The following is a 24,392-nucleotide window of genomic DNA, read 5'->3' as shown; positions in this document are numbered from 1 at the left end:
GGCAGCAGTCGCGGCCATCGTGACGCCTGCTGGTGGATTTTTCTTCTTTTCGGAACCCCGTTAGGAAACACTTGATGAATATATTCTTTGGGTCTTTCGGTAAAGTCACGTAGATAGGTTGAAGGAAAATAACAAAAAAAACTACGACGTTTCGATCGCAACGCACGTGGTCATCACGACGGCCGCTTGCGTTGAGATCGAAACGTCGACCCATCTACGTGACTTTACCAAAAGACCCAAAGAATACGAATTCCTGCAGTCACGAAAGCTTGATGAATATATTTCGGCGCTAATCTCGCGAAGAGCTTTCGCGTCGGGATGAGTCCATGCTGCCGTGCGCCGCCGTGAAGGCGCGCACCCGATTAATTATCGCGCGAGCGGTGCGTGGTCCGGCGAGTGGGGGGCGGGAGGTTGGCGTGGATTCACAGGAGCGGGGATTCCATTTGACGACAGCTGACCGGGGTGCGGAGGGCCGCTGACCTCTCGCGCCCTCCACAGACGGCACGCACGGCTAGCACGTCGGTGTTGAGCACTCACAGGGTGTGTGGGGGGGTGTGGGTGGGTGTGTCGGGGGGTGTGTGGGTGGGTGTGTGGGGGGGGGGGTGTGGGTGGGTGTGTGGGTGGGTGTGTGGGGGGGGGTGTGTGGGTGGGGTAGGTGGGGGTGTGTGGGGATGTGTGGGTGGGTGTGCGGGTGGATGTGTGGGGGGGGGGGGTGTGTGGGGGGGGGGTGTGTAGGTGGGGGGGTGGGGGGGTAGGTGGGTGTGTGTGGGGGTGTGTGGGTGGGTGTGTGGGTGGGTGTGTGGGGGGGGGGTGTGTGGGGGGGGTGTGGGTGGGTGTGTGGGGGGGGGGGGTGTGTGGGTGGGGGGGTAGGTGGGGGTAGGTGGGGGTGTGTGGAGTGGGGGGTGGAGGGGTGTGTGCGTGGGGGGGTAGGTGGGGGTGTGTGGGGGGGTGGAGGGGTGTGTGGGTGGGGGTAGGTGGGGGTGTGTGGGTGGGGGCAGGTGGGGGTGTGTGGGGGGGGGTGGTGTGTGGGGGGGGGTGGAGGGGTGTGTGGGTGGGGGTAGGTGGGGGTGTGTGGGGGGGGTGTGTGGGGGGGTGGAGGGGTGTGTCGGTGGGGGTAGGTGGGGGTAGGTGGGGGTGTGTGAGTGGGGGGGTAGGTGGGGGGTGTGTGGGGGGGGTGTGGAGGGGTGTGTGGGGGGTCGTTCATCACAGCGGCGGCTGAGCAGGAGCAGCGCGGTTTGTTTGCCGTTGCCACCGCCAGCCGCCGTTGCTGCGGTGGGGCAAGTGAAGTAAATAAATAAATAACTGCCGCTCAGAGAAGGAGAAACGACGACGCGAGCCGAGAGCCGCGCGCAGGTGGCCGCGTGACGACCACGAGCGGCGTCGCGGGCGTCCAGCGGCGTCGGCGGCCGCGGTTTCTGTTTGCCGAGCGCCGGTCCGCACCCCCACCACCACCATTACCCCCACCACCACTACCCCACCACCACCATTACCCCCACCACCACCACCCCCACCACCACCATTACCCCCACCACCAACACCACTACCCCCACCACCAACACTACCACCCCCACCACTACCACCCCCACCACCCCCACCACCACCACGACCACCACCACTACCACCACCACCACCACTCCCACCACCACCACTACTCCCACCACCACCACCCACCACCACCACCCACCACCACCACCCACCACCACCCACCACCCCCACCACCACCACTACTCCCACCACCACCACCCACCACCACCACCCACCACCACCACCCACCACCACCCACCACCCCCACCACCACCACTACTCCCACCACCACCACCCACCACCACCACCCACCACCACCCACCACCACCCACCACCCCCACCACCACCACTACTCCCACCACCACCACCACTACCCCCACTACCACCACCACCCCCACCACCACGACCAGCCCCACCACCACCAGGACCACCACCACTACCCCCACCACCACCACTACTCCCACCACCACCACTACCCCCACCACCACCCCACCACTACCACCACCCCCTCCCCCCCGGGTAGCGATACGACGAGCTAGTCTTGCCGTCGCTATTCCACTCGAGAGGCAAAACATCCTCACTCAGACAGAGACATCCTCACTCAGAGACATCCTCACTCAGAGACATCCTGCTCCGTGATCGATATAGCGACGTGCTTCGCCCTCGCTCGTCAACCGCTAGCGAGCGGCCACCCCCCCCCTCCCCCCCGTTTGGTCGATCCACTGCTGGATGAGGGCCTCCCCACGCCGTTGCGGGCCGTCGGGGGGGTAGGGGGGGTATTTGAAGGCGCTTCAGCCACGCTGGGGTCGCAGTGCGGCTCGGAAAATATTCACACAACCCAAAACTAAAAGTGAGAAATCGCGACTGATAAACTGTGGCCATGGGAGGTCGTCAACGTGAAGAGTCCCACACCAATGCACGTCATCATGCTATGGTTATTTATGAAAAATGAAGTATTATAATAATCATAATAAAAATGAATAATTTCTCAGTGAGATTATGCAGACTGCACATTAACGTGAGACTGGACACAATGCCTACCAGCGGAGCTTCATAGTTGTGTTCGACTTATGTACAGTACATGAAATCCGCTGCTGGATGAGCATCTCCCCACTCCACTTCACTGAACAGCTCACCATACTGGTCACGATCGCCGGCTACAATTGCCCTAAAACTGTCCTCGCCAAACTAAACAATTGCATTGACCGGGGTAAAGGCCCAGGAGCTTCTCGTATTCTCTGCCACATCATCATCATCATTGTGGGCCATGGTCGGTCCACTGCTGGATGGATGACCTCACGCTTAATCAGTTCGCCGATCGCGCCGTCGTTTGCGGTCTCGGGGTCCTCACCTGCCGGGCCGCCACCACCACCTCGTAGAGCAGCGCCGTGGCAGCCTCCGTGTAAGCCGCCACGAGTCTCCGCTCCTGCTCGCCACGGTGGACACACCTCGTCACGCGGCCCGGTGTGTGTGTGTGCGTGTGTGTGTGTGCGCGTGTGCGTGTGTGCGCGTGTGTGTGTGTGCGCGTGTGCGTGTGTGCGCGTGTGTGTGTGTGCGCGCGTGTGTGCGTGCGTGTGTGTGAGTGTGTGCGTGGTCAAGGCCTATGATACCATCAGTAGGCCTGGGCTCTGGGTCGTTCTTCGTGCTTTTGGAGTACCTGACCCTCTGCTCACGATCATTAAGGACCTTCATGATGGTGAGCGGGCCCGGGTAAAACTACGTGGCCGGGAGTCAGAGCCATTCCCTGTACACCTTGGGGTGCGACAGGGATGTCCTCTGGCTCCCACATTATTTAACATCTATTTTGACTTCAATAGCTGTACCTTCAATAGCTGTACCGGGGGAATCTCCATATGGTACAGATATAATGGGAGGCTAATCGATGCCCGGGTGCGGTCAAGGGATGGCTCCCTATTGCTCAACCACGTTATGTATGCTGATGACTTGGTAATAGCTGCTCAGTCAGAGGAGGAGTTGGAGACGCTGCTGCTGAGACTGGAGCGTGCCACTAAGAGGTGGGGCCTTACCATCAGCCCCACCAAAACTAAGCACCTGCCTGGGTATTTTGTACCATCGGACACTCCACCCCCACAACTCCCAATCGGTGATGGGGCAGTTGTGGAGAGAGTGGAGAGTTTCCCATACCTGGGCAGTGTGCTTATGACTGGCTCCAGTTTAACAGCAGAGGTCTCACTCCGAATCAGTCGAGCGGCAATATCTTTTCATCGGTTGCGTAACGCTGTGTGGAAGCTACCTGGTCTGTCGCTCCGCACTAAGCTTCAGGTCTTCTCGGCCACGGTCATTCCCTCCCTTCTCTACGCTTGCGAAACGTGGACCCCCCTAATGGAACATCTTCGCCGGTTAGAAACATTTAGGCTGACCTGCCTACGATCCATCCTGGGTTTAACCAGACTGGATTGTGTGAGGAGCTCACAAATCCTTGAAAGATCTGGGCAGGGTCCCATCGGTGAGCTCCTCCGGCAGGCAAGGCTGCGATGGCTGGGTCATGTAGCCCGCATGCCCAGCCACCGCATGCCGAAACAGCTTTTGTTTGGCCGGATTGAGGGGGCTAAGCGGGCGCGGCACGGGCTAGAGAAGAGATGGAGTGATGTGGTACAGGAGGACGTGGAGCTGAGTGGACTTGCCGATGACTGGTACCAGCGGTGTCAAGATCGGCCTCTGTGGAGGAGGCTCGTGAAGGATGCTACTGGGCAGTTGGAGGCAGTCGCCCTCCAACAACAACGGAGGGCGGAGGAGCGACGCTCACAACAGCGAGCGGAGCGCCGGGTGGCTAAAGCACAGCAGGTTGGCACAGTAGGGGGCACAGGTGGTGCATCAGCCAGTCATCTCAGTCAGTCGACCCGTGGCACCTGGGTCTGCCCCGTGACCTCCTGCCAGCGGGCGTTCGACACTTCACGTGGCCTCAGGGTGCACATAGCCTGGCACAAGCGTCGTGGTGACGTCACCGCCACTTAGTGGCGAATGGCGGTTGTTGTTGTTGTTGTTGTGTGTGCGTGTGTGCACGTGTGTGTGTGCGCGTGTGTGTGTGCGTGTGTGTGTGTGCGCGTGTGTGCGCGTGTGTGTGTGTGCGCGTGTGTGTGTGTGCGTGCGTGTGTGTACGTGTGTGTGCGTCCGTGTGTGTGTGTGCGCGTGTGTGTGTGTGCGTGTGTGCGTGCGTGTGTGTACGTGTGTGTGTGTCCGTGTGTGTGCGCGTGTGTGTGTGCGTGTTCTTGGCACGGTAGGAGGCACAGGTGGTGGTGCATCGGCCAGCAGTCATCTCAGTCAGTCGACCCCTGGCACCTGCTGGGTCTGACCCGTGACCTCCTGCCGGCGGGCGTTCGTCACTTCACGTGGCCTTAACGTGTACCTAGCCTGGCACAAACGCCGTGGTGACGTCCCTGCCACTTAGTGGCGAATGGCGGTTCTTGTTATCGGTGGTGGAGCGGTGAGCGCGCCGCGCCATGATCCCGCTCACAGCCACCAACACCAGTGACGATTATCTGAACCGGTCCTGGGCCTCCCCTAGGTCGACTCAGCCTCAAATTAGTACCTGGTGCGGTGTGTGGTAAACATCTCCACTGGGGAGACAAACGCGGCCGGGCGTGGTGCTGGCCACTCACCCCCTCGTCTACTGTTCCGGCCTTCATAGGTGCTCGCTAACAGCACCTGACCCAACATTGTTAAAAGCTACGTGTATGGGGACATTTTTTTCTTTGTTCTTGCATGCACTGTGCAGTGTGCAATGCGTGCAATGGCAATGGCTCGCCATCACGCAAGCTTCAGCGGTGACTTTTCTGCTCAAACGAGCATTTGCGACGCTGGGTGCTGACCTCGTGTTCACATCTCTGAGCCAGCGGTGTCAGCTCAACGGCGGAGGCGAGCTCACCCGTAGGGCAGCCGCCGTTGACTTTCTCAGCAGTGGCTACCGATTGTTATCGACGCCCCAGTGAGCGGTCGGCTGAGACAACCCCCCTCCCTCCCCAGGATTAGAGCTCTCAGCCTCGCGACTGCGAGTCGCTGCACCCAGCAGTGGATAGACCACGGCCGGTGGTGGGCTGAGGTCAAGTTAACGCAGCGTGCCAGATGACGGAGCGGAGAGGGCGTGGGCGGCGCGACCGCGGCTCTCACTTGAAGGCAGCGCGGCGGCGGCGTCGACGGCGAGGGTAGCCGCGGCCCTTCTCCATCGGTCGGGGTCAACGGGGTCGTGAGGTCAGAGGTCAGCACCGCCAGCAGATCCGACAGCGCCTGGCCGCTGCACGGGGCGGCACGGAGCTCTCGTGAACAACACGGCCGCCCCGGAAAATCGGAGCCGGCCTCGCGCTCGGGGTGGGGGTGGGGGGGGAGTAGCGGCGTGCGGTGTAACAACAATTGGACGGATACGGTTTGGGGTCTAAGTGTAAGTGTTTACGCGGGGGGGGGGGGGGAGCGGTTGTGCGGGGGTTAGCTTCGACTCTGCCGCGAACCCTGCGAAGCCGTGTTCGACTCCCGTCCGCAGCTATCGTCAGCGGCGAGCGGCAGGGCACGCGAGTGCGCCGAACTTCTTTCGCGCCGCACGTGGCCAACCGTGCTCGTCGGTTTGGGGCTTCCCCAAGGTCGACTCGAGCGCGGGCGAGCAGCCGGTACGCACGCGTGAACAGCAGCGTTGCGGAGACACACGCGGCCGGCTGTGGGGCTGGCCACCCACACCCCTCCTCCCCATGTGCTCCTCCCCTTGTGCACCTTCGTCAGGTGCTGCTACTCACGAACAGCACTTGCCCCAACAGCCTGTTCAGGTTACACGGCGGCGGCGGGGGGGGGGTGGGGATGTTTGTGCCGTGTGTTTGTGCGTCAGTGCTGGGCTGGTGGTGGTGAGGGCGGGGGTAGTGGGGAGGTAGTGGAGGGGTGTGGGGGGTAGTGGGGAGGTAGTGGGGGGTATTGGGGGGTAGTGGGGGTAGGGGGGTAGTATGGGAGATAGTGGAGGGTAGTGGGGGGTAGGGGGGGTAGTGGGGGGTAGTTGGGGGTCACCCGTCGGCGAGCAGGGTAGATGTGCGCCAGGGCACCGTCTCTGTCTCCCTGAACATGGCGGCGAGCGTCTTGAGCACCACGACGCTGAGACTGCGCGGGAGAAGACCACGCGATGAGCGTCGCACGCTCGACGCTGCCAGAGGCGCCAAAAGAGACAAACTCCAATGGCAGGACTTCCCGTGCAGCCCAAGCCTGTGTGTGTATGTATGTATGTGTGACGAACTTCTTTCGCACCGTACGTAGCCAACCGTGCTAATCGGAGGTGCGGGGGAAGGAGAAAAAAACTGAACGCAAAGAGCAGTTCTCATGAAATTAGTTTGCCAATCTAGATGATGATTTAAACGTGCACAGCTCCAGTGGCTTGCTAATATCGGACAGAAGAGCATTCCAGACGGCCACAGAAGCGCATCTGAAAGTACACGATGCAGTTGTCGATGGCTAGCCGAAAAAAACAAACCGATACAACATTTTCTCAGCCGTGAGTCGGGAAGCGTGTACGATGCACGTGTGGTCCCACGCGCGGGTCACACACGTGGGGTCACGTGGGGTCATGCTCGCGGGGTCACGCGGCGATTGTGGTGAACGCGAGGCACCTGATGTGGTCGGCGCGGTAAGCGCAGGGCGAGGAGCGAGCGGCGATCACGAGACGCTGCACGGTGGACGCCAGGAAGGGGAAGAGGCTCTCAGACTGCGCGGCACGCGCAACACCACGTGCGGGAAAACACGTGAGCAACACGTAGCGAACACACAACCGACACGTAACGAACACACAACGGACAACATGAGCAATGCAGCCACTAGACGTAACCAGCGCGTGGCAATGACAGGATCGGCAGGAGCTGGGTTATGCAATTATGTAAGTAATCGGTTACTCTACCGATTATCGGTTTGATTACTGGACTAGAGACAGACTAGGACTAAATAGCGGGCCAGGTTTATGTAAATACACCGGGCCAAATTCGGGCTATGGACTAAATGGCTAGATTTGCGATGTGACGGCGTGCTCGGGTGATATTTGCCGCGCGATCTCATTGGCCCATTTGGGCTGGGTCCAAAAAAACAAATGGGACGGTGAGGAAGAATGTTTGGGTGTTCCGAGTATGGGGACTTAAGCGTGCACGGCGGAGGTAATAAAATATTAGAACAACAAAAAATTACTCTGATGACATTGGCAATTGCCCCACGCCGACCGGCCCACCGGGGCATTTGCCCCCATGGACTGCTGCAGCCCAACGGCCCGTCCAGGCCTGCCCGTGGGCCTCCAACCCCTCCCACCCGGGCGGTGCCGCACCCTCCAGAAGAGCGCCTTGACGGTGAAGCAGCGGTGAGCGCCGAGGCACAGGGCCCGCAGGCTGGCGGCCGTCTCCTCCGGGGACGCCTCCTCGTGCCGCAGCGCCGCGGAGAGCCGCCCGAACAGCATGCGTGCCTCCTCGGCGCTGCCCCACAGACAACGCAGAGGAACCTCGCTCGGCCTCGCAGCGGAAGGATTCCACCCCCCCCCCCACCCGCACCTGTAGGGTGTTCGTGTACACTGTGAATCAGGCGACCGCAAGGGATGGCGGGATGTTATCTCCCTCGCCTGGTATGCCAGGAGGTCGTGGGTTCGATTCTGACCCCGACGTCTGCTGTATCTTTGGAGTTTGCGTTGTCTTTCTCGCCGTGGTCGCGTGGATTTTTCTCCGGTTTTTCCCCTCCGATTTTTTTTAAATCAACACACGTTTAGAGCATTTGACTGCTAAAAATGTCCACGTGATGACAAGCCACTTCGTTGAGCTATTCATTTGTGACTAGGTCGTTTCTGGAAAAGAGCTACGTGGCTCAGTGGGCCTTACCTGGTAAAATACACAATTGTTTAGTTTTAGATTACTGTGCATCACTAATTGTATTCACAAGGTAAAAACCGCTGAGCTATGAGCTCTTTTTCAGAGGCAACCTGACCCCACAAGTGATGATAGCTCATCGAAGTGGCTTATAGCAGCAGCAGCAGCATCGTCGTCATAGGTGAGAGTTCAAACTCACAGCCGTATAATCTAAAGGTGTGTTTTTTTTTTCTTCACGTGGAGGGGCAAAACCACGGGTGAGAGAGAACACGCGGACTCCAAATATACAACGGGAGTTGTCAGGGATCGTGCGTCGCGTTGACCGAGCGCAAGAGAGAGAGCGAGAGAGACATACCTCCTGCACGTGCTTTGCTCAAGCAGCCGAGCTGAGCATTTGACATCGAACTCGGGTTTGAACTGCAGAGTTGCTCTCTGCGAAATGAAAACGAGGGGAGGGAGAAAAAAACCCCGACAAAACGTGATAGAATGTGAACCACAGGAAAAACACACACCCCCCTTCCCCCCCCAAACTACGTGAAAATATCCACGCACGTCACAGACAGACATTGCGGTGGTGACATTCATCCTCCAGGCAAGACCGCAGGACTAAGCCAAGGGAACGCGCCCGGAGATGGAGCGACAGAATCTGCTGCCGTGCAGGAATCCAGATGGATCGTTGAAATGGCAAGAGCGTGAGAGAAGGCGATGGCTTTGGGGAGGCCTTCATCCAGCAGTGGATAGGACATGGCTAACATTAAGGGACGACTGTCCTTGAGCAACACAAACGTACGTGTGCAGCGAATTAGTCCATTTGTGTCGCAGTTGTCTTAGGGGCCGTCCATAAATGACGTCACGCGAATTTGGACGATTTTTGACCCCCCCCTCGTCACACGGCGTCACAAAAAGTCAGACCCCCCCCCTCTAATATGACGTCACAAAGCTCTGCCGCCCTCCCCAAAAAATAAAACATGCTTCAAATCGCTTTAAACTTTTGTCATTGTAGTGCGTATTTAATGTGGCGCTGCACTCTGATGTTGTAGGCAAAAACATGTATTAAAAAGTCTATTTAATTAAGTAGAACGTGTTGTCTATACTTATTTAAAGTTGCGCATTTTGTTGTGACGTCACATTTCTCAACCCCCTCCCTCCCTCGTCACACATCGTCACAAATGTCTGACCCCCCCCACCCCCCCAGGTGCGTGACGTCATTTATGGACGGCCCCTTACGTTGCACAGCGCGTACACGAGGCAGCGGTGGCACATTCGTTTGCTCACTGTGCCGTGAACCCAGTGATCTGAGTTTGACCACTGGCCACGGCCAACATGGTCGGTATAAGAGTTGATGTCCGACGGTTGCTCACCCCCCCCCCCCCCACGCCGTGACCACCGATGGCGCAGGGGAGGCCTCCATTCGGCAGCGGACCGGCAAAGAGGAGGGGTGGGGGGGGGAGGTAAATTTGGTAAAACTGTTACAGGGACCGCACTCTTGGCTGTGGCGTCGGTGGCACGTTCACGCGCTCGGCTCGCAGCGCTCGGCCGCCTCTTGCGAGAGGGGCGGGGGAGACGTCGGAGCTTCGTGCCGGACAAGGAACGCGCAGGCACAATCCGCGGACACATCGGAGAGTGACGCAACCGTGAACCGACGCTGCGCCCGTAGCTCAATGCCCTCTCTGGCTCCAGCGACGGATTTACAGGTTTTAGGGTGCCCTGCTTGGCAACGGCGGTTTTATGTCGGATACAACAGGCGACGGGAGTGTGTTTGTGTTTGGGGCTTGATAAATATCGTTGCGCCACGCCGAAGACTTTATGGTGAGACGGAAACATTGCCCACGGAGAGAGACGGAGAGGGGCACGGGGAGATGGAGCAAGAGACGACGTCGACACGGGCGGAACGGAGACGGTGTTGGGAGAAGTTGTCGATTTTTGTCCCGATTGCCCAAGTCACCCATGGCATTGGGACATGCGATCCTTGTCCGGCTATGTATGGGTGCAATATCAGCACTCAAATCCGTGTCGGGTTTCTATAACTGCGAATGGCACGGTTGGCTCCGTACGGCGCGAATGAAGTTCAACATATATACACTACGCTATACACTATACACTACACTATACACTACACTATACACTACACACATTACTATACTATACACTCACTACACACACTACGCACACTACACTATACACTACACTATACACTACACTATACACTACACTATACACTCACTACAATACTCTACACACATTACTATACTATACACTTACTACGCACACTACGCTATACACGACACTATACACTCACTACTATACACTACACACATTACAATACTATACACTCACTACACACATTACCCTATACACTACGCTATACACTCACTACAATACACTACACACATTACTATACTATACACACACTACACACACTACGTACACTACGCTATACACTACACTATACACTCACTACAATACACTACACACATTACTATACTATACACTCACTACACACATTACGATATACACTACACTATACACTACACTATACACTCACTACAATACACTACACACATTACGCTATACACTACACTATACTCTACACACTACACTATACACTCACTACAATACACTACACACATTACGCTATACACTACACTATACACTACACACTACACTATACACTCACTACAATACACTACACACATTACGCTATACACTACACTATACACTACACACTACACTATACACTCACTACAATACACTACACACATTACGCTATACACTACACACTACACTATACACTCACTACAATACACTACACACATTACGCTATACACTACACACTATACTATACACTCACTACAATACACTACACACATTACGCTATACACTACACTATACACTACACTATACACTCACTACAATACACTACACACATTACGCTATACACTACACTATACACGACACTACTAGACACTACACTACTATACACTTCACTATAGTTTAACACGTAGGCTGTCGCGACCAATATCATCCACAATACAGGTGTTTTGGGTTAGATCGCGCACATATATAAATGTGTCGTTAACCCCGCCACCACATGACACAGCCAATTAGTAAGGTTTGTCACGTAAACAGAAGTCGTTACTAGTACAGCACGCCGGTGTGTTGGAGAGCCAAGCAACAGATTGTACATGTTGAGTTTACTTTGTTGTCTTTACCCCACACTCCGATTAGCACGGTTGGCTACGCACGGTGCGAAAGAAGTTCAACACACACGCATATTTATAAAACACACACACATATATAACACACACATATAACACACACACACACGTAACTATATTTCACGATGAAGAGATTTAAAGGTAATGTGTCTGAGCCAACGTTCGTTACAGGAAATGTATTTACAATGTGATTATATTGATTTATGGTTGTGCAATATGTTCATTCTCTCCTTTAATGCAGTTGTTGTTTTTTTACTCTGATTTATCTCTAATTCGTGACTGCCAAATATTAAATTTTGTAATTTTCGTTATTTACAGGTCACTCTTTCAAATGAAAGATCATCCCGGTCAGCTGAAAGCCCTCTCTGACCCCGCAAGCTCGCCAGCAGGATTGAGCCTGGTTCATAGATGTAATGACAGGGGAGTCAACCTACGGCGTGAGTGGACTAGTGGCCATGGGAGGTAATGACAGGGGAGTCAGCCTGCAGTGCGAAGGGACTAGTGGCCACGGGAGGTAATGACAGGGGAGTCAGCCTGCAGTGCGAAGGGACTGGTGGCTACGGGAATGGTCGAGAATAGGAGCGTGGCCAGGTGACGGAATAGGACGGTGGAGTCTGCTGGTGGAGCGAGCGGTCTAGAACCAGCGAGAAGGTTCGGGATTTGGGGCGTGGCCTCGGACCTTATATAATGGAGATGCACGGGAGACTCGGGGCTGTTGCAGTGGGGGTCTCTGCCTGTCCGAGCGTGAGCACGTGGCTCAAGACAAGTGCGTCGAAGTCTTCTTTACACGTGCATCGGATATTCATTGAGGACACCATTGAGTGTCGTAGGCTCGGGCTGTGAGGTGGCTAGAAAATGGCAGTGCAGTCATGAATTGAATCTATCTGTGTGGAGCGTAGTGTTGCCCGTCGTACTCGTGATGGGTTTTAAACTCAACTTAACTTTTATTTCACCAGGTGAGGCCCACTGAGCTATATATAGCTCGTTTTCAGAAACGACCTGGCCACAGATGATAGCTCAACAAAGAAGTGTCTTATCACGTGGAAATGTATAGCGGGCAAATAAACGCGTGTTTCTTAATGTGGAGGTAAAAAAAAATAACGGAGGACCCGGAGAAAAATCCACGCGACTGCGGGGAGAACAAGCAAACTCCAAATACACAGGCGTCAGTGTCGGGATCAAACCCACGACCTCCTGCATACCTGGAGAGAGATAACATCTCGCCACCTTGTCTCCCCTCTCCCGCTTCTCCAGTTTCCCCTCGCACGAAGCCAAATACTAAATTCATGGTAATTGGTCAAAAAATCCTCCAGTGGCAAAAGAGATCCACCTGGAAACGAGTTCCTGAGACTCGGTGCAACTTTCCTGGATAACAAAAAAGTACAGTACATTATGATGATAATCATGATGATGATAAATTGCAGACCTTGGCACTTGCCACTTTCGTCACTGTGGCCCAGATCCCGGAGCCAGTCCTATCCTGTCTGTGGTGGCCTCACCCTGGCCACACACACAGAGCCCAGTATTTGACTATTATCTATCCCCTAGCAACGGCTGTGAGAAGGCCAGGCTAATAAAAAAAGGAGGGACAATCAGCATTCAGTCTTTTCAAATGCACGCACGTGTTGTGTCTTTTGTGATAGACGCCCCGTGATGAGACAGTTGTGGAGAGAGTGGAGAAGTGCCGATACTTGGGCATTGTGCTTATTAACCAGCTCCGGTTTGGCAGCCGAGGTCTCACTCCGTATCGGTCGAGCGGCATTATCATTGTGATCAGCTGCGTAACGCTGTGGTGTGGAGCGACCAGGCCTGCCGCTCCATACGAAGCTCCGCAATCGGAAGGTCACCAGTTCAAACCCCGGTCTGTGGGCGACTCAGTCCATCATCCCTCCACGGTCAATAAAATAAGTGGCGTTATGTTGTGGAGTAAATAGTGGTCATCCTGTGGAAAGACTTGTCCCTACCATAGGAATGTGGAATATCCACAACTGGCTCAGGAGATGAGGACAGCCCCATGCTTACACGAGACTGAGTAAAATGCACCATTCTTAACCTCAGGCTCTGGGCCCAGTGAAACACATTCACCAACTGATGTTTTTTTTAATTATTCCGTTCACAGGGGAAATTTCCATGGCTGAGACATCTATTGTTTGGGCGTAGAAAAGGGACAGACTTTTAACCGCGATAAAAAAAAAAACACAACCACGTGGGACAACGTCGGCGTCACTGCGCCGGCAATGTCCGAGGAGGCGACCACTCACGATCAGGAAGTTGTCCAGCGTGCTCTTGAGGTGCAGCACGAAAGGGGACGACGATGACACGATGTAGACGTGCAGCTCCACCGTATCGGCCGGCGATCCGCCGCCCTCCTCGCCTTCCTCGCCGCCGCTGCCGCCGCCGCCGCCGCCGTCCTTCCGGCCCCGCGGCTCTCGAACTTTGACGCCGCACCTCAGAGTGGAGGCCACCGGCGAGCCGTCGCCGCGGTGCCGCGAGTCCCGAGAGGAGTCCAAAGACTCCCGCGCCGCTGCCTGCGCCGGGGAGCGCCCGCTGGGAGAGCGAGCGCGGGCGGTCGGAGGGTCGAGCGTCGGCCGAGCGGTGGCGCAACCCCAAGCGGCCGTCCCCGCCGAGGGCACGCAGGAGTCCGGCAGCTTTGGTAGCGGACGGAAGCCGGGAGCTGCGGCTGGACTCGGAGTCTTGAGGTTGCCGTTGGCGTGGGCCGGTGAGACGGGCGGTGGAGTCCGGCTGGGGTCTGGCGAGCGGCGGCCTTCGTCGCCGCTCGCTCCGGCTGTCGTCTGCGCTGGCCGGCGCCTGGGAAGGCGCGGTGACAGCGAATAAATAAAACAAAGCGGGAACGTTAAAGCAACCACCGACAACAATGCACGGCGCTGAAGCATGACTTTAAAGACGAAACAAAAACATCGTAGGCCTACAGGGAGCCGTCGCAGTGACCAGAGAAAGGAAAGCGTGGGAAAAGTTCGTTCAGCCTCAACGTTGGCCGCCTTACATTTTGATTTAAAGATTTCGCGACTGCAGTAATTCATATTCTTAGCTCTTTCGGTAAAGTCACGTTGAAGGGAAACAGTAAAATAATAAAATATATATAACAATAAACAAATTCTCACGACGTTTCGACCATAACACAAACGGTCATCATCAGGTGTGAAAACCAACGGCAAGAAACATTTGAAAGAAGTGGTTGTTTGCATTTATTTATATTTAAACGGTGTGCAGGAGGTCGTGGGTTCGATCCCGACCCTGACGTCTCCTGCTGTATATTTGTGTTTATGGATTTTTTTTTCAATGTTCTCCCCGTGGTCGCGTGGATTTTTTCCTACCAAAGTCCTCGGGTTTTTCTCTCCACACTTAGAAACAACGCACGTGTCGAGTATCTGGCCGTTGTAAATTTCCGCAAAACAATAAGCCACTTCGTTGAGCTATCGTTTGCGGTGGCGAGGTCGCTTCTGAAAGAGAGCCGCACAGCTCAATGGGCCTGTACCTGGCAAAAATGAAACAGAGTTTAGTTTTAGCTTACGATGGACAGCAGACGAGAGTAGCGGAGAGGACCGAAGAGAGAAGAAGAAGAAGAAGACAGAGAGGCGGTGAAAGCTCCGTCGAGTGCCCACCGGCTGCGGTGCCGCCGTGGCCCGGCGGGTTCGCCGGTGTCGGCGCGACGGTGCGTGACGACGATGTGCTGCGCGTTCTCGCGGTCGGCGCCGCTCAGGAACTCGGGAAAATCATTCACCTGCCGTGGAGGGGGCAACGCGGGCACACGAAGGGGGGGGGGGACGAGGGATTTTCTTCTCTCACGCGTCCGGTCGCACGCACGCACCCGGCAATCGGTGTCGCAGCTAGGGGTATGCCACCTATGAAAACGAAACTTTGAACATTTTTTTTATATTTACCAGGTAAGGCCCACTGAGCTGTATAGCTCTTTTTGAGAAGAGTCGTGGCCACAAATGATAGCTCAACGGATTAGCTTATCATTGGGAAAACGATAGCATGCAGCCCAATACTCTAAATGCGTGTTGATTCTAAACGTGGAGGGAAAACCAGGAGGACCAGAAGAAAAATGCACACACAACCACGGGGAGAGAGACATGCAAACTCCAAATATACAGGCGTGAGGGTCGGTATCAAAACCACGACCTCCTGTGTACCTGGCGAGGTAGTTAACATCTCGCCACCGCGGCTAAAACACACATTCGTGGACGAACACATCGTGGGAAGACGAATATCTCCCAATCCGAGGAAAGGAAGGCCAGCTACACAAGCGTGTTGTCTCGCGTGGAGTGTTATTTTATGCAAGTGACACTAAAAAAATAAACTGGAATTTTAACGGTTCCAGGAAGACGCTCCAGACATTCCACAAGAGTTACATCAAACAGAGGACGATGTTGAGAAAACCAGGACGGGTGGCAACCGTAGTCTCCCAGAGCGCGCAAAACTCAACTTTGTTGTCTCCCGCGGCGACACCAAAGATTGATGCGTTAATGCGACTTTCACACGATCGTTGGGAAGTGCGCCGACCAAGTTAGCGGAGCGGCTAGAGTGGGGACCGGCTCAGATTTCCGTGGCAAACTCTCAGCAGGGCCGAGCCAGCACCGGCCGAGCCGTATCAGCGCGATTTCACTTTCCAAAGGGCGCTCTCAGCCCGGTTGTCCATCTTTGGCTGAGCCCTCCAGAAAAACCAAAAACACAAAAAAACGACTCTTGAGATTCACTCAAGAAAGTTTTGAGCCTGCGAGTGATACTAAACCTGATTTAATAAATAAACGAACTGCTGGGAGACATAGAGATGCCAAGTTGATGTTGTTGTTGATGTTGTTGTCAGTCTGTAACGCACTAACGCTGGTTAGCAGCCATGTGCCTCCATTCATCTCCTTGGTTGTTCTTGTCCAGCAGAAGCCTCTGAATTATTTCAGAAGGTGAATCAGGATGTGCATCTATACTAGAGGAATCTGATGAGCTATAAAGCTGTTTTTTGCGGGTCAGAACCTCCGATTAGCACGGTTGGCTACGTACGGCGTGAAAGAGTTCAACATACATACACAGAACGTTGCAACAAAAAACACGTTAGCAGTGCAAAGGAAAGGTAAAAATGATACGCAAATAAAACTAAATCAATGTTTTTATCTTAGCAGGTAAACCGCACTGAGGTATTAACTTGTTTTTTTTTCAGAAGCCACCTGGCCACAAATGACAGCTCAACAAAGTGGCCTTATCACGTGGAAATTCGTCGCAGCAAAACTAATCTCAACGATTTAAATTCTTCGATTCCTGGCGCCATGGGCTTCCTGCTGTCTTCTCTCTGGGCACAGCAGACCCGCAGTTTTAAATTCTCCACGACCCAGACGGCCAAGGCACGGCGTGCAAGAACACGGGGTCCAACGTCTGTCCCCCACACTACCGCTGTTTACTTAGTGGCTGTCGCTGGCCAGGTAGAGAGAGAGTGAGAGAGACCGGCGCACACCACCGCAGTGTCCTCGCGTACACGGCCCTCATCGTCCGTCCCGTGTGATCGTCCCAATATTTATCTTTAGCGATGCCAGCAGCCGCAGGGCGAGTGTGTTCGGCATTCAAGCCTCAAGAATAACTCCGCGTGTGGGAAAACAAAGGCACTACCCCCTCCTCCCTATCACTCAATGACAGACTCTTCACTATCGACACGGATGTCAGTGGCTGATGTCACACACAGGGTCAAGCTTGGTTCCTAATGAGAGTTGAGCACTGTATAATAATAATATCTGTCCATGGTCCTGAATCAGCTGGCTAATCGTGATTGACTGACGTACGGCTGCCAAGAGGCATCATCACGCAACCACGGCGCTTCTTGGGGCGGCAGCTACCGGCGCTGTAGCTACCTGGGAACCCGAACTCGATCCCCGCTAACGACCAACAGCGGTGGCAACAATCTGCAGCGGTCCTAAGCACTGCCTTAGGTCTACTCAGCTTTAAACGAGTACCCTGGGGAGACAAAGGCGGCCGGGTTATGTATAGTTACGGCCTTCACACACAACTTGCCCCAAACGTCTGTTTAAACACTACACAGGGGGTTCTTTATCAGCCACACCGCCTGCACACCACTCGACGGCTACGCCACGGTTCGCCTGCTTTCTACAAACACCCCCTCCCCTGTACCAGCCCCTTTTCTCTAAGGCCATACACTTACAGTGGACCCACCAAACTGCAACAGGGACCATTCATTCACCAGCTACGTGGACTAACCCACCAAACTGCAGCAGGGACCATTCATTCACCAGCTACAACGTGGACTAAACCACCAAACTGCAGCAGGGACCATTCATTCACCAGCTGCAACGTGGACTAACCCACCAAACTGCAGCAGGGACCATTCATTCACCAGCTGCAACGTGGACTAACCCACCAAGCTAAAGCAGGGACCATTCATTCACCAGCTGCAACGTGGACTAACCCACCAAACTGCAGCAGGGACCATTCATTCACCAGCTGCAACGTGGACTAACCCACCAAGCTAAAGCAGGGACCATTCATTCACCAGCTACAATGTGGACTAACCAACCAAACTGCAGCAGGGACCATTCATTCACCAGCTGCAACGTGGACTAACCCACCAAGCTAAAGCAGGGACCATTCATTCACCAGCTGCAACGTGGACTAACCCACCAAACTGCAGCAGGGACCATTCATTCACCAGCTGCAACGTGGACTAAACCACCAAACTGCAACAGGGACCATTCATTCACCAGCTGCAACGTGGACTAACCCACCAAGCTAAAGCAGGGACCATTCATTAACCAGCTACAACGTGGACTAAACCACCAAACTGCAGCAGGGACCATTCATTCACCAGCTGCAACGTGGACTAACCCACGCTAAAGCAGGGACCATTCATTCACCAGCTGCAACTTGGACTAACCCACCAAACTGCAGCAGGGACCATTCAATCACCAGCTGCAACGTGGACTAACCCACCCAAGCCGCAGACATCGACCACACAACCCACCAGGCGCACGTGGGTCACGTCCCTGAGCTCCACCAGCTGCCCTAGCGAGCGCGGGGGGTTGTCCATGACGAGCAGGGCGCTGTCGGTGAGCACCACGAAGCGGTAGCGCCGCCCCACCACGCACGGCTCGTAGGCGCGCACCCTCTCACAGTGGCCCCAGCGCAGCGAGCGCTCCAGGAAGCTCTCCAGCTTGCTGTTGCGCCGGCAGGTCGAGGCGGCAGATGGGCTGCCCCATGACGCCCACGCGGCCATACGATGAGTGGAGTGGGGTGGGTGGGACCCGGGTAAACCGTGACTTCCAAAGCAGCGCACTAATCACGAGAGAACTATGATGACGACGATCATCATCATGATGACGAACTCAAACTCACAGCTAACTGATAATGAGATCTACAATAATGCGGATGATGATACGAGGCTAGGAGCTCAGTGGTGATGATTACGATTTGATAACTCGGACGATGATATGGCGGTACGATGATAATGGCGATGATGAAATCAGAGCAGCTAAAAAAAAATAATGATACCGAAGGTGGTGATGAAAATTCAGAGGCGCAACTTCGCTGCGTGGACAAAGGTAACTTCGAGATGGAATTGCGGGACGCTTTGTGTCTTCCTGCAGCGGGACGTTGCAGGGCTGACAGCAGCAGCAGCGACGACGGTGATGATGATCGCGATGTTGTGATGGTGCGCGCATCGAACCGCGCGAGTCCTCATTTTCTCTCCCCACTGGTGGAAAGTTCAATGGTGAAGACGACGACCACTAACACGATGATGATGGTGGTGGCGGTGGTGTTGGGTCGCGATGACGTGACGACGTAGGCGGCGTGATGTACTGGGTGTAAGTGACAATAAGTTCACTCCCGCAGCAGGCTGAGACGGGAACGAGGCGTCGGCGTGCGCGAGGCATGACCCACACGTGGCTTCATCATCCTCATAATCCCGTCGGCTGGGCTCGGCGCAGAGGAGGGGGTAGTGGAGTGAATGGGGGCGGGTGGGGTGGGCGAGGGACACGACCCACGGTTTCTAAATACGATTTCAGACGCCCCCCCTACACCTTTTTATGTTCAATACGCGGGGCCTCTCGCTCTCCACCCACCCACTCTGCACTCCCCCGCGGTTGAGTGCGTGATTCCGCGCAGCAGGCTACGGACGTCAAACAGCTGGCGACGTGCGCGTGACGACGGAGCTTGCCGTCCTTACCTCGCACCTCCTCAAATCAGCGCGGTTGGCTACGTACGCTGCCGATTAAGTTCAACGTACACACACACACGTACACACACACAGACGTACGTACACACACAAAAGACAAAGATCCCCCATATAGCCTTAACAGACTGTAGGGGCAAGTGCTGTTAGCGAGCACCTATGAAGGCCGGAACGGTACACGAGGGGGTGGGTGGCCAGCACCACGCCCGACCGCCTTTGTCTCCCTAGTGGCAATGTTTACACACCGCACCAGGTACTCATTTGAGGCTGAGTCGACCTAGGGGAGGCCCGGGACCGGTTCAGATAATCGTCACTGGTGTTGGCCGTGAGCGGGAATCGAACCCGGGTCGCCAGGTTCATAGCGCAGCGCGCTAACCGCTACACACACACGTACACACACGTACGTACACACACACACGTGCACACACACAGACGTACGCACACACAGACGTACGTACACACACACGTACACACGCACGTACGTACACACACACGTACACACACAGACGTACGTACACACACACACACACAGACGTACGTACACACACGCACGGTGCGTACGTCGCTCGCACCCCTCCGGCGGCGTCCCCGGGGTTCGGACCCACCATGTTGACGTCCCCTGCGCGGTGCAGCGCACCGAGTACACGAGACAGAGAGAGAGCGCGGGCGAGAGGAGGAGGCCATCGCAACCCGACAGTTCGCCAAAACTCCCAAATCTTCGGCAGGGTTTTCACCGTCGCCGATCCCTGCGCTCTTCAGAACGTACGCGGCGACGCGCTGCACGAGCCGGATGATTGGCACGCACGCGGGCGCCCGTGACGATTTTCGGCGAGACCGCTCGACTCAAATCTCGAGTTGAAGTTTTCGCAGCAGACAGCTGTCCCATTTTCACCTGAAGACGACGACCACGAACACGAAGTTGCGTTCGAAACGTCGTGATGCATTTCATTTCCACCTACGTGACTTTACCGAAATAACCAAAGAGTGTGGCTCGACCCGCAGGACGGCACGCGGGAGGCTTGGGACGCGCCGCGCCTCTCCGATGCGTGCCACCGAGATGGAGGAAGGGGGGCTTTGTGACGTCACCATCTTTAATGCAGTAGAGGACGGCAGAGCTTGGAGGCGATTGTCGGCGCGCGGGTCTTACCGACCCTGGCTCACCGTGCGTCCGTGGCTCACGGTGCAGCCTCCCGAGTCGTTTCTCTCGTCGTGAGCGAGCGAGCGCTGTGCCGGAACCTTGCGAGTTAAACCTCGTTACTGGCGTCCGCATTGCGCCGGCCGTGGCTGTTTAGACGTTTGGGGTTTGCGACCTTCGCGAGGTAGAAGCTGGAGGCGGTCACCAATGTTAAAACAAAGTTGGCGGGGAGGGGGGGGAGTTCATAGCGAAGCGACCACAACAACGCGGCCGTCCACAAGTTCCAGTCGACGGCCTGGTGACCAGGTGCTGCCGTGTTCACGAGGAAACAGCGTGCACAGGACCACGTGGTTAATGGTCACTCGTTAGCAGCCTGGACGGGAAAATGGATTCCACTTACACGGTGCAGCGTTGCCCTGGTCTGGACCGCCACTCTAAGAGTTTTTTTGGATTCGATCGGGTAAATATATAAATGTGTCGTTAAACCTGCCAACACCCGACACAGCCAACTAGTAAGGGTTGTCACATAAATAGAACGTGCCAATTCGTCACTAGTACAGCACACCGGTGAGTTGGAGAGCCAAGCCACAACATTTACAATCCGGGTACGGCGTTTCGCAACTAATCACAACCGGCTTCATCAGGCGACAGCCAGATTTGTAGAGAAGTCCACGTGTTTCCCAATGATATTGCTCACGAAAGTCCACGTGTTAAACTAACCGCTGCTACCCTCACCAGGGCAAGTGGACTGACGAACAAACGCTGGTTGCCCGAAGGAACAAGTGCACGTGACTAACACACCCACGTGTGAACGCGCCACCGCTCTCGTTCGAGCAATCTGTGCACACGCGCGCGTTTTACGACTTTGTAGCTCACGCCTTGACTTGTCAAATAGCCGGAGTACAACAGTGGCTAGCGTCCCGCGAGCTCCACGCACTATAGCCGTGGTCACGAGATTTTCGTGTTCACGGCCATAGTGCGTGTACCACTGGGTCAATATATTCCATCATCCATCAACAACACCACCACCACTCGCAGTGTACACCTATGGTCGGTGGCTACCCGTCGATGCACGTGTAAATCCTACTCGCTTTTAGCAAGACACTCAGCCCCGTAGTCACTCCAGCACTGGTGGGAAGTGAGGATATAGAGGAGGTGGGTGGCTGTGAGAGAGGTCTGAAAACGCCATGCCTACCCCCCCCCCCCACAACGCCAACACCTAATCCCTCATCCGCTCGCTCGCGTCCTAAAATAGCTGGCGTTAGCAGCCGTGCGCTGACGGCGCCAGCAGGAACTGTACGAAAGCAAATAGGGCCCCAGGGGGTGTACGGACATCAACGCGACGGCCGATTGCAGACGGGAGGTTGGCACAATTCTGAACCTATGCAAAAAAAAAACCTAAAAAGGTAATCCGGTTTTGATCTTACACGCGATGCAGTTGTCCCAATTGGAATCGTCATTTCCAAATAAAGAGTTCCACTCGCTGCGTGTAGATCGAGTGGCGTAGCAAATAATAAAATCTGGCTGGGTCCAATTCCTTTCGTCTATCGCCCGGTGCTTGGCTCCCGAGTGCAATTGCATCACCTGCACTCAGCCAACATTCCCCAACATCATGGGGCCTCCTTTGACAGTACCAACCTGAGAAGAGGTTTTCCGCGTTTATCTGGCAACAAAACACCAAACTGAAACCTTTCACAAGGAATCATGGCTGCATTAACCACAACACTTGTGGTCAGTATGCAAAAAAATCCTGATATATGCATTCTTTGTAACTGATTGGTCCACACCAGAGGCGTACAGCTGTGCTAACACACCCCCACGTGTGAACTCGCCTTTTGGCGTCCTCTGCTCTTAACACCGAAAGCTGTCTCTGGTGCGGACTAATCAGTTTCAAAGAAAATGCATAGTTTTTTTTGCATACTGACCACAAGTATTGTGGTTAATGCAGACATGATTCCTTATAAAGAGTTTCAGTTTGGTGTTTGAACATCTTAAAACCTGTTTTGTTGCAGCCTATCCTCATTCCCAAGCATATCGCGAATCTGATAGGAACCGAATCAAATCCAGGATTGACCTGGTTAACTGGGGTCAGATTTTAATTAATTCATGGAAAACCCTGCAGCCACGAAGAATTATGCGTTCACCGCAATGGGAAAACACATCGATGACGATGCCAAATTACCCTCGCCCGGAACAGGTGGTGGGTTCGATCCCAACCTCGACTGTTTTTTCAGATACTCCGGGTTTTCCCTCCACATCTAGAAACATGCGGAGTATTTGGCTGGTAAACATTTCCACGTGATAAGCCACTTATTTGGGGCAAGGTCATTACCGAGATCGATATAGCACAGGCCTTACCTGGCAACATTGGCCATGCTTTGAATTGTGCTCCACTGTAAACAAATGCTCTTCACCTCCTGTATGCAGTCATTGACACAACCAAATTGTGAATTACAGGAGACCACGACCCATTGCTCATCACATTTCACTCCCAATAGAATTTCCACGAGATTCTTAACTATTCTAAAGAACCGATCCTAAAGCACTTGCAATGCAGTTTGGTTAATTTCCTACCTACGAGTATTATATTTTTTACCAAAGCCATTTAAAATCTGTTATCAAACGGGGCTGCTTAATGGGCCATGCAGCGGCTTGCAAAAATTACAAGGCGCCAGACCAACGCAATGTTATGCCCCCTGCCGCATAGCAGTGAAACTACAACCATTATGACAACGCACGACTCGCGTACCACGTGCACACTACTTTGTTTGACGGCTTCTCCCACGCAGTCTTCCGGTTGCTGTTTGAACACCGCGACGGCGATTAGTGCCGTGTGGAAAAGAGGGGAACACGGTGACCAAAAACCGCGTTGGGGCACCACGTGAACTACCTTGCCGAGTTTTCAGTTCGCGGGTTCAATCCCAACCCCGACACTTGTGTATTTGGAGTCTGCACGTTCTCCCCATGGTTGCGTGGATTTGTCTTCGGGTCTGGTTTTTCCCTCCACTTTTAGAAACGTGCGTTTACAGTGTACATTTCCACAAGCCACTTCGTTTTAGCCACCAGTTGCGGCTAGGTCGCTTCTTGCAACCAGCTATATAGCTCAATATGCTACAACTGGTAAAATAAGGTTCATATCTTGACTTTTGCGACTGCAGGAATTCATGTTTTGGGTCTTTCGGTAAAGTCACGTAGATAGGTTATTTTATTTGAACCTATCTATGTGACTTTCCCTAAATACCCAAAGAATATAAGGGTCATAGTTTAATAGAGAATATTATTGTGTTATTTTATTTTATCAATTTATTATTTTATTCTCATTCTACGTGACTTTACCGAAAGAACCAAAGAAGATGAATCATTGCAGTCACGAAAGCTTTAAATCGAAACATAGTTTAATAGTTTAAGGAAATTGCTAATGCCGAAGCGATCCCGTCGCCGTGAAAAAAATAAAGCGGCTGAAATATTTGACAATTTTTGTGAAACCCCAAAGAAAT

At 54.3% G+C, this 24,392-nt stretch overlaps 1 protein-coding gene across 2 annotated transcripts in view; it reads right to left on the bottom strand.

Moving 5' to 3' along the window:
• C14H12orf56 (chromosome 14 C12orf56 homolog) overlaps positions 1-24,319 on the bottom strand; it is a 35,381-nt gene extending 11,062 nt beyond the window's left edge. Inside the window, exons 1-9 of one of the 2 annotated variants that reach the window (XM_032954360.2) lie at positions 18,552-24,319; positions 15,190-15,308; positions 13,828-14,374; positions 8,704-8,780; positions 7,820-7,964; positions 7,122-7,216; positions 6,529-6,618; positions 5,653-5,776; positions 2,876-2,950 (exon numbers count right to left, since the gene is read on the bottom strand). In XM_032954360.2, the coding sequence (XP_032810251.2) occupies positions 2,876-2,950; positions 5,653-5,776; positions 6,529-6,618; positions 7,122-7,216; positions 7,820-7,964; positions 8,704-8,780; positions 13,828-14,374; positions 15,190-15,308; positions 18,552-18,803 (1,524 nt within the window). In that variant the 5' untranslated portion in view covers positions 18,804-24,319. Of the gene's footprint in view, positions 1-2,875; positions 2,951-5,652; positions 5,777-6,528; positions 6,619-7,121; positions 7,217-7,819; positions 7,965-8,703; positions 8,781-13,827; positions 14,978-15,189; positions 15,309-18,551 lie in introns of those variants that run through there. The other variant, XM_076067019.1, reaches the window with a different exon arrangement.
• Positions 24,320-24,392: the final 73 nt, after the last annotated feature.

Source organism: Petromyzon marinus, chromosome 14 (assembly GCF_048934315.1).
Source record: "Petromyzon marinus isolate PM22_M1 ecotype Great Lakes invasive population chromosome 14, UKy_Petmar_22M1.pri1.0, whole genome shotgun sequence".
Classification (NCBI taxonomy): Eukaryota; Metazoa; Chordata; class Hyperoartia; order Petromyzontiformes; family Petromyzontidae; genus Petromyzon; species Petromyzon marinus.
Note: the sequence above shows the minus strand (reverse complement) of the source record. Positions and strands in the feature narration are given on the sequence as shown.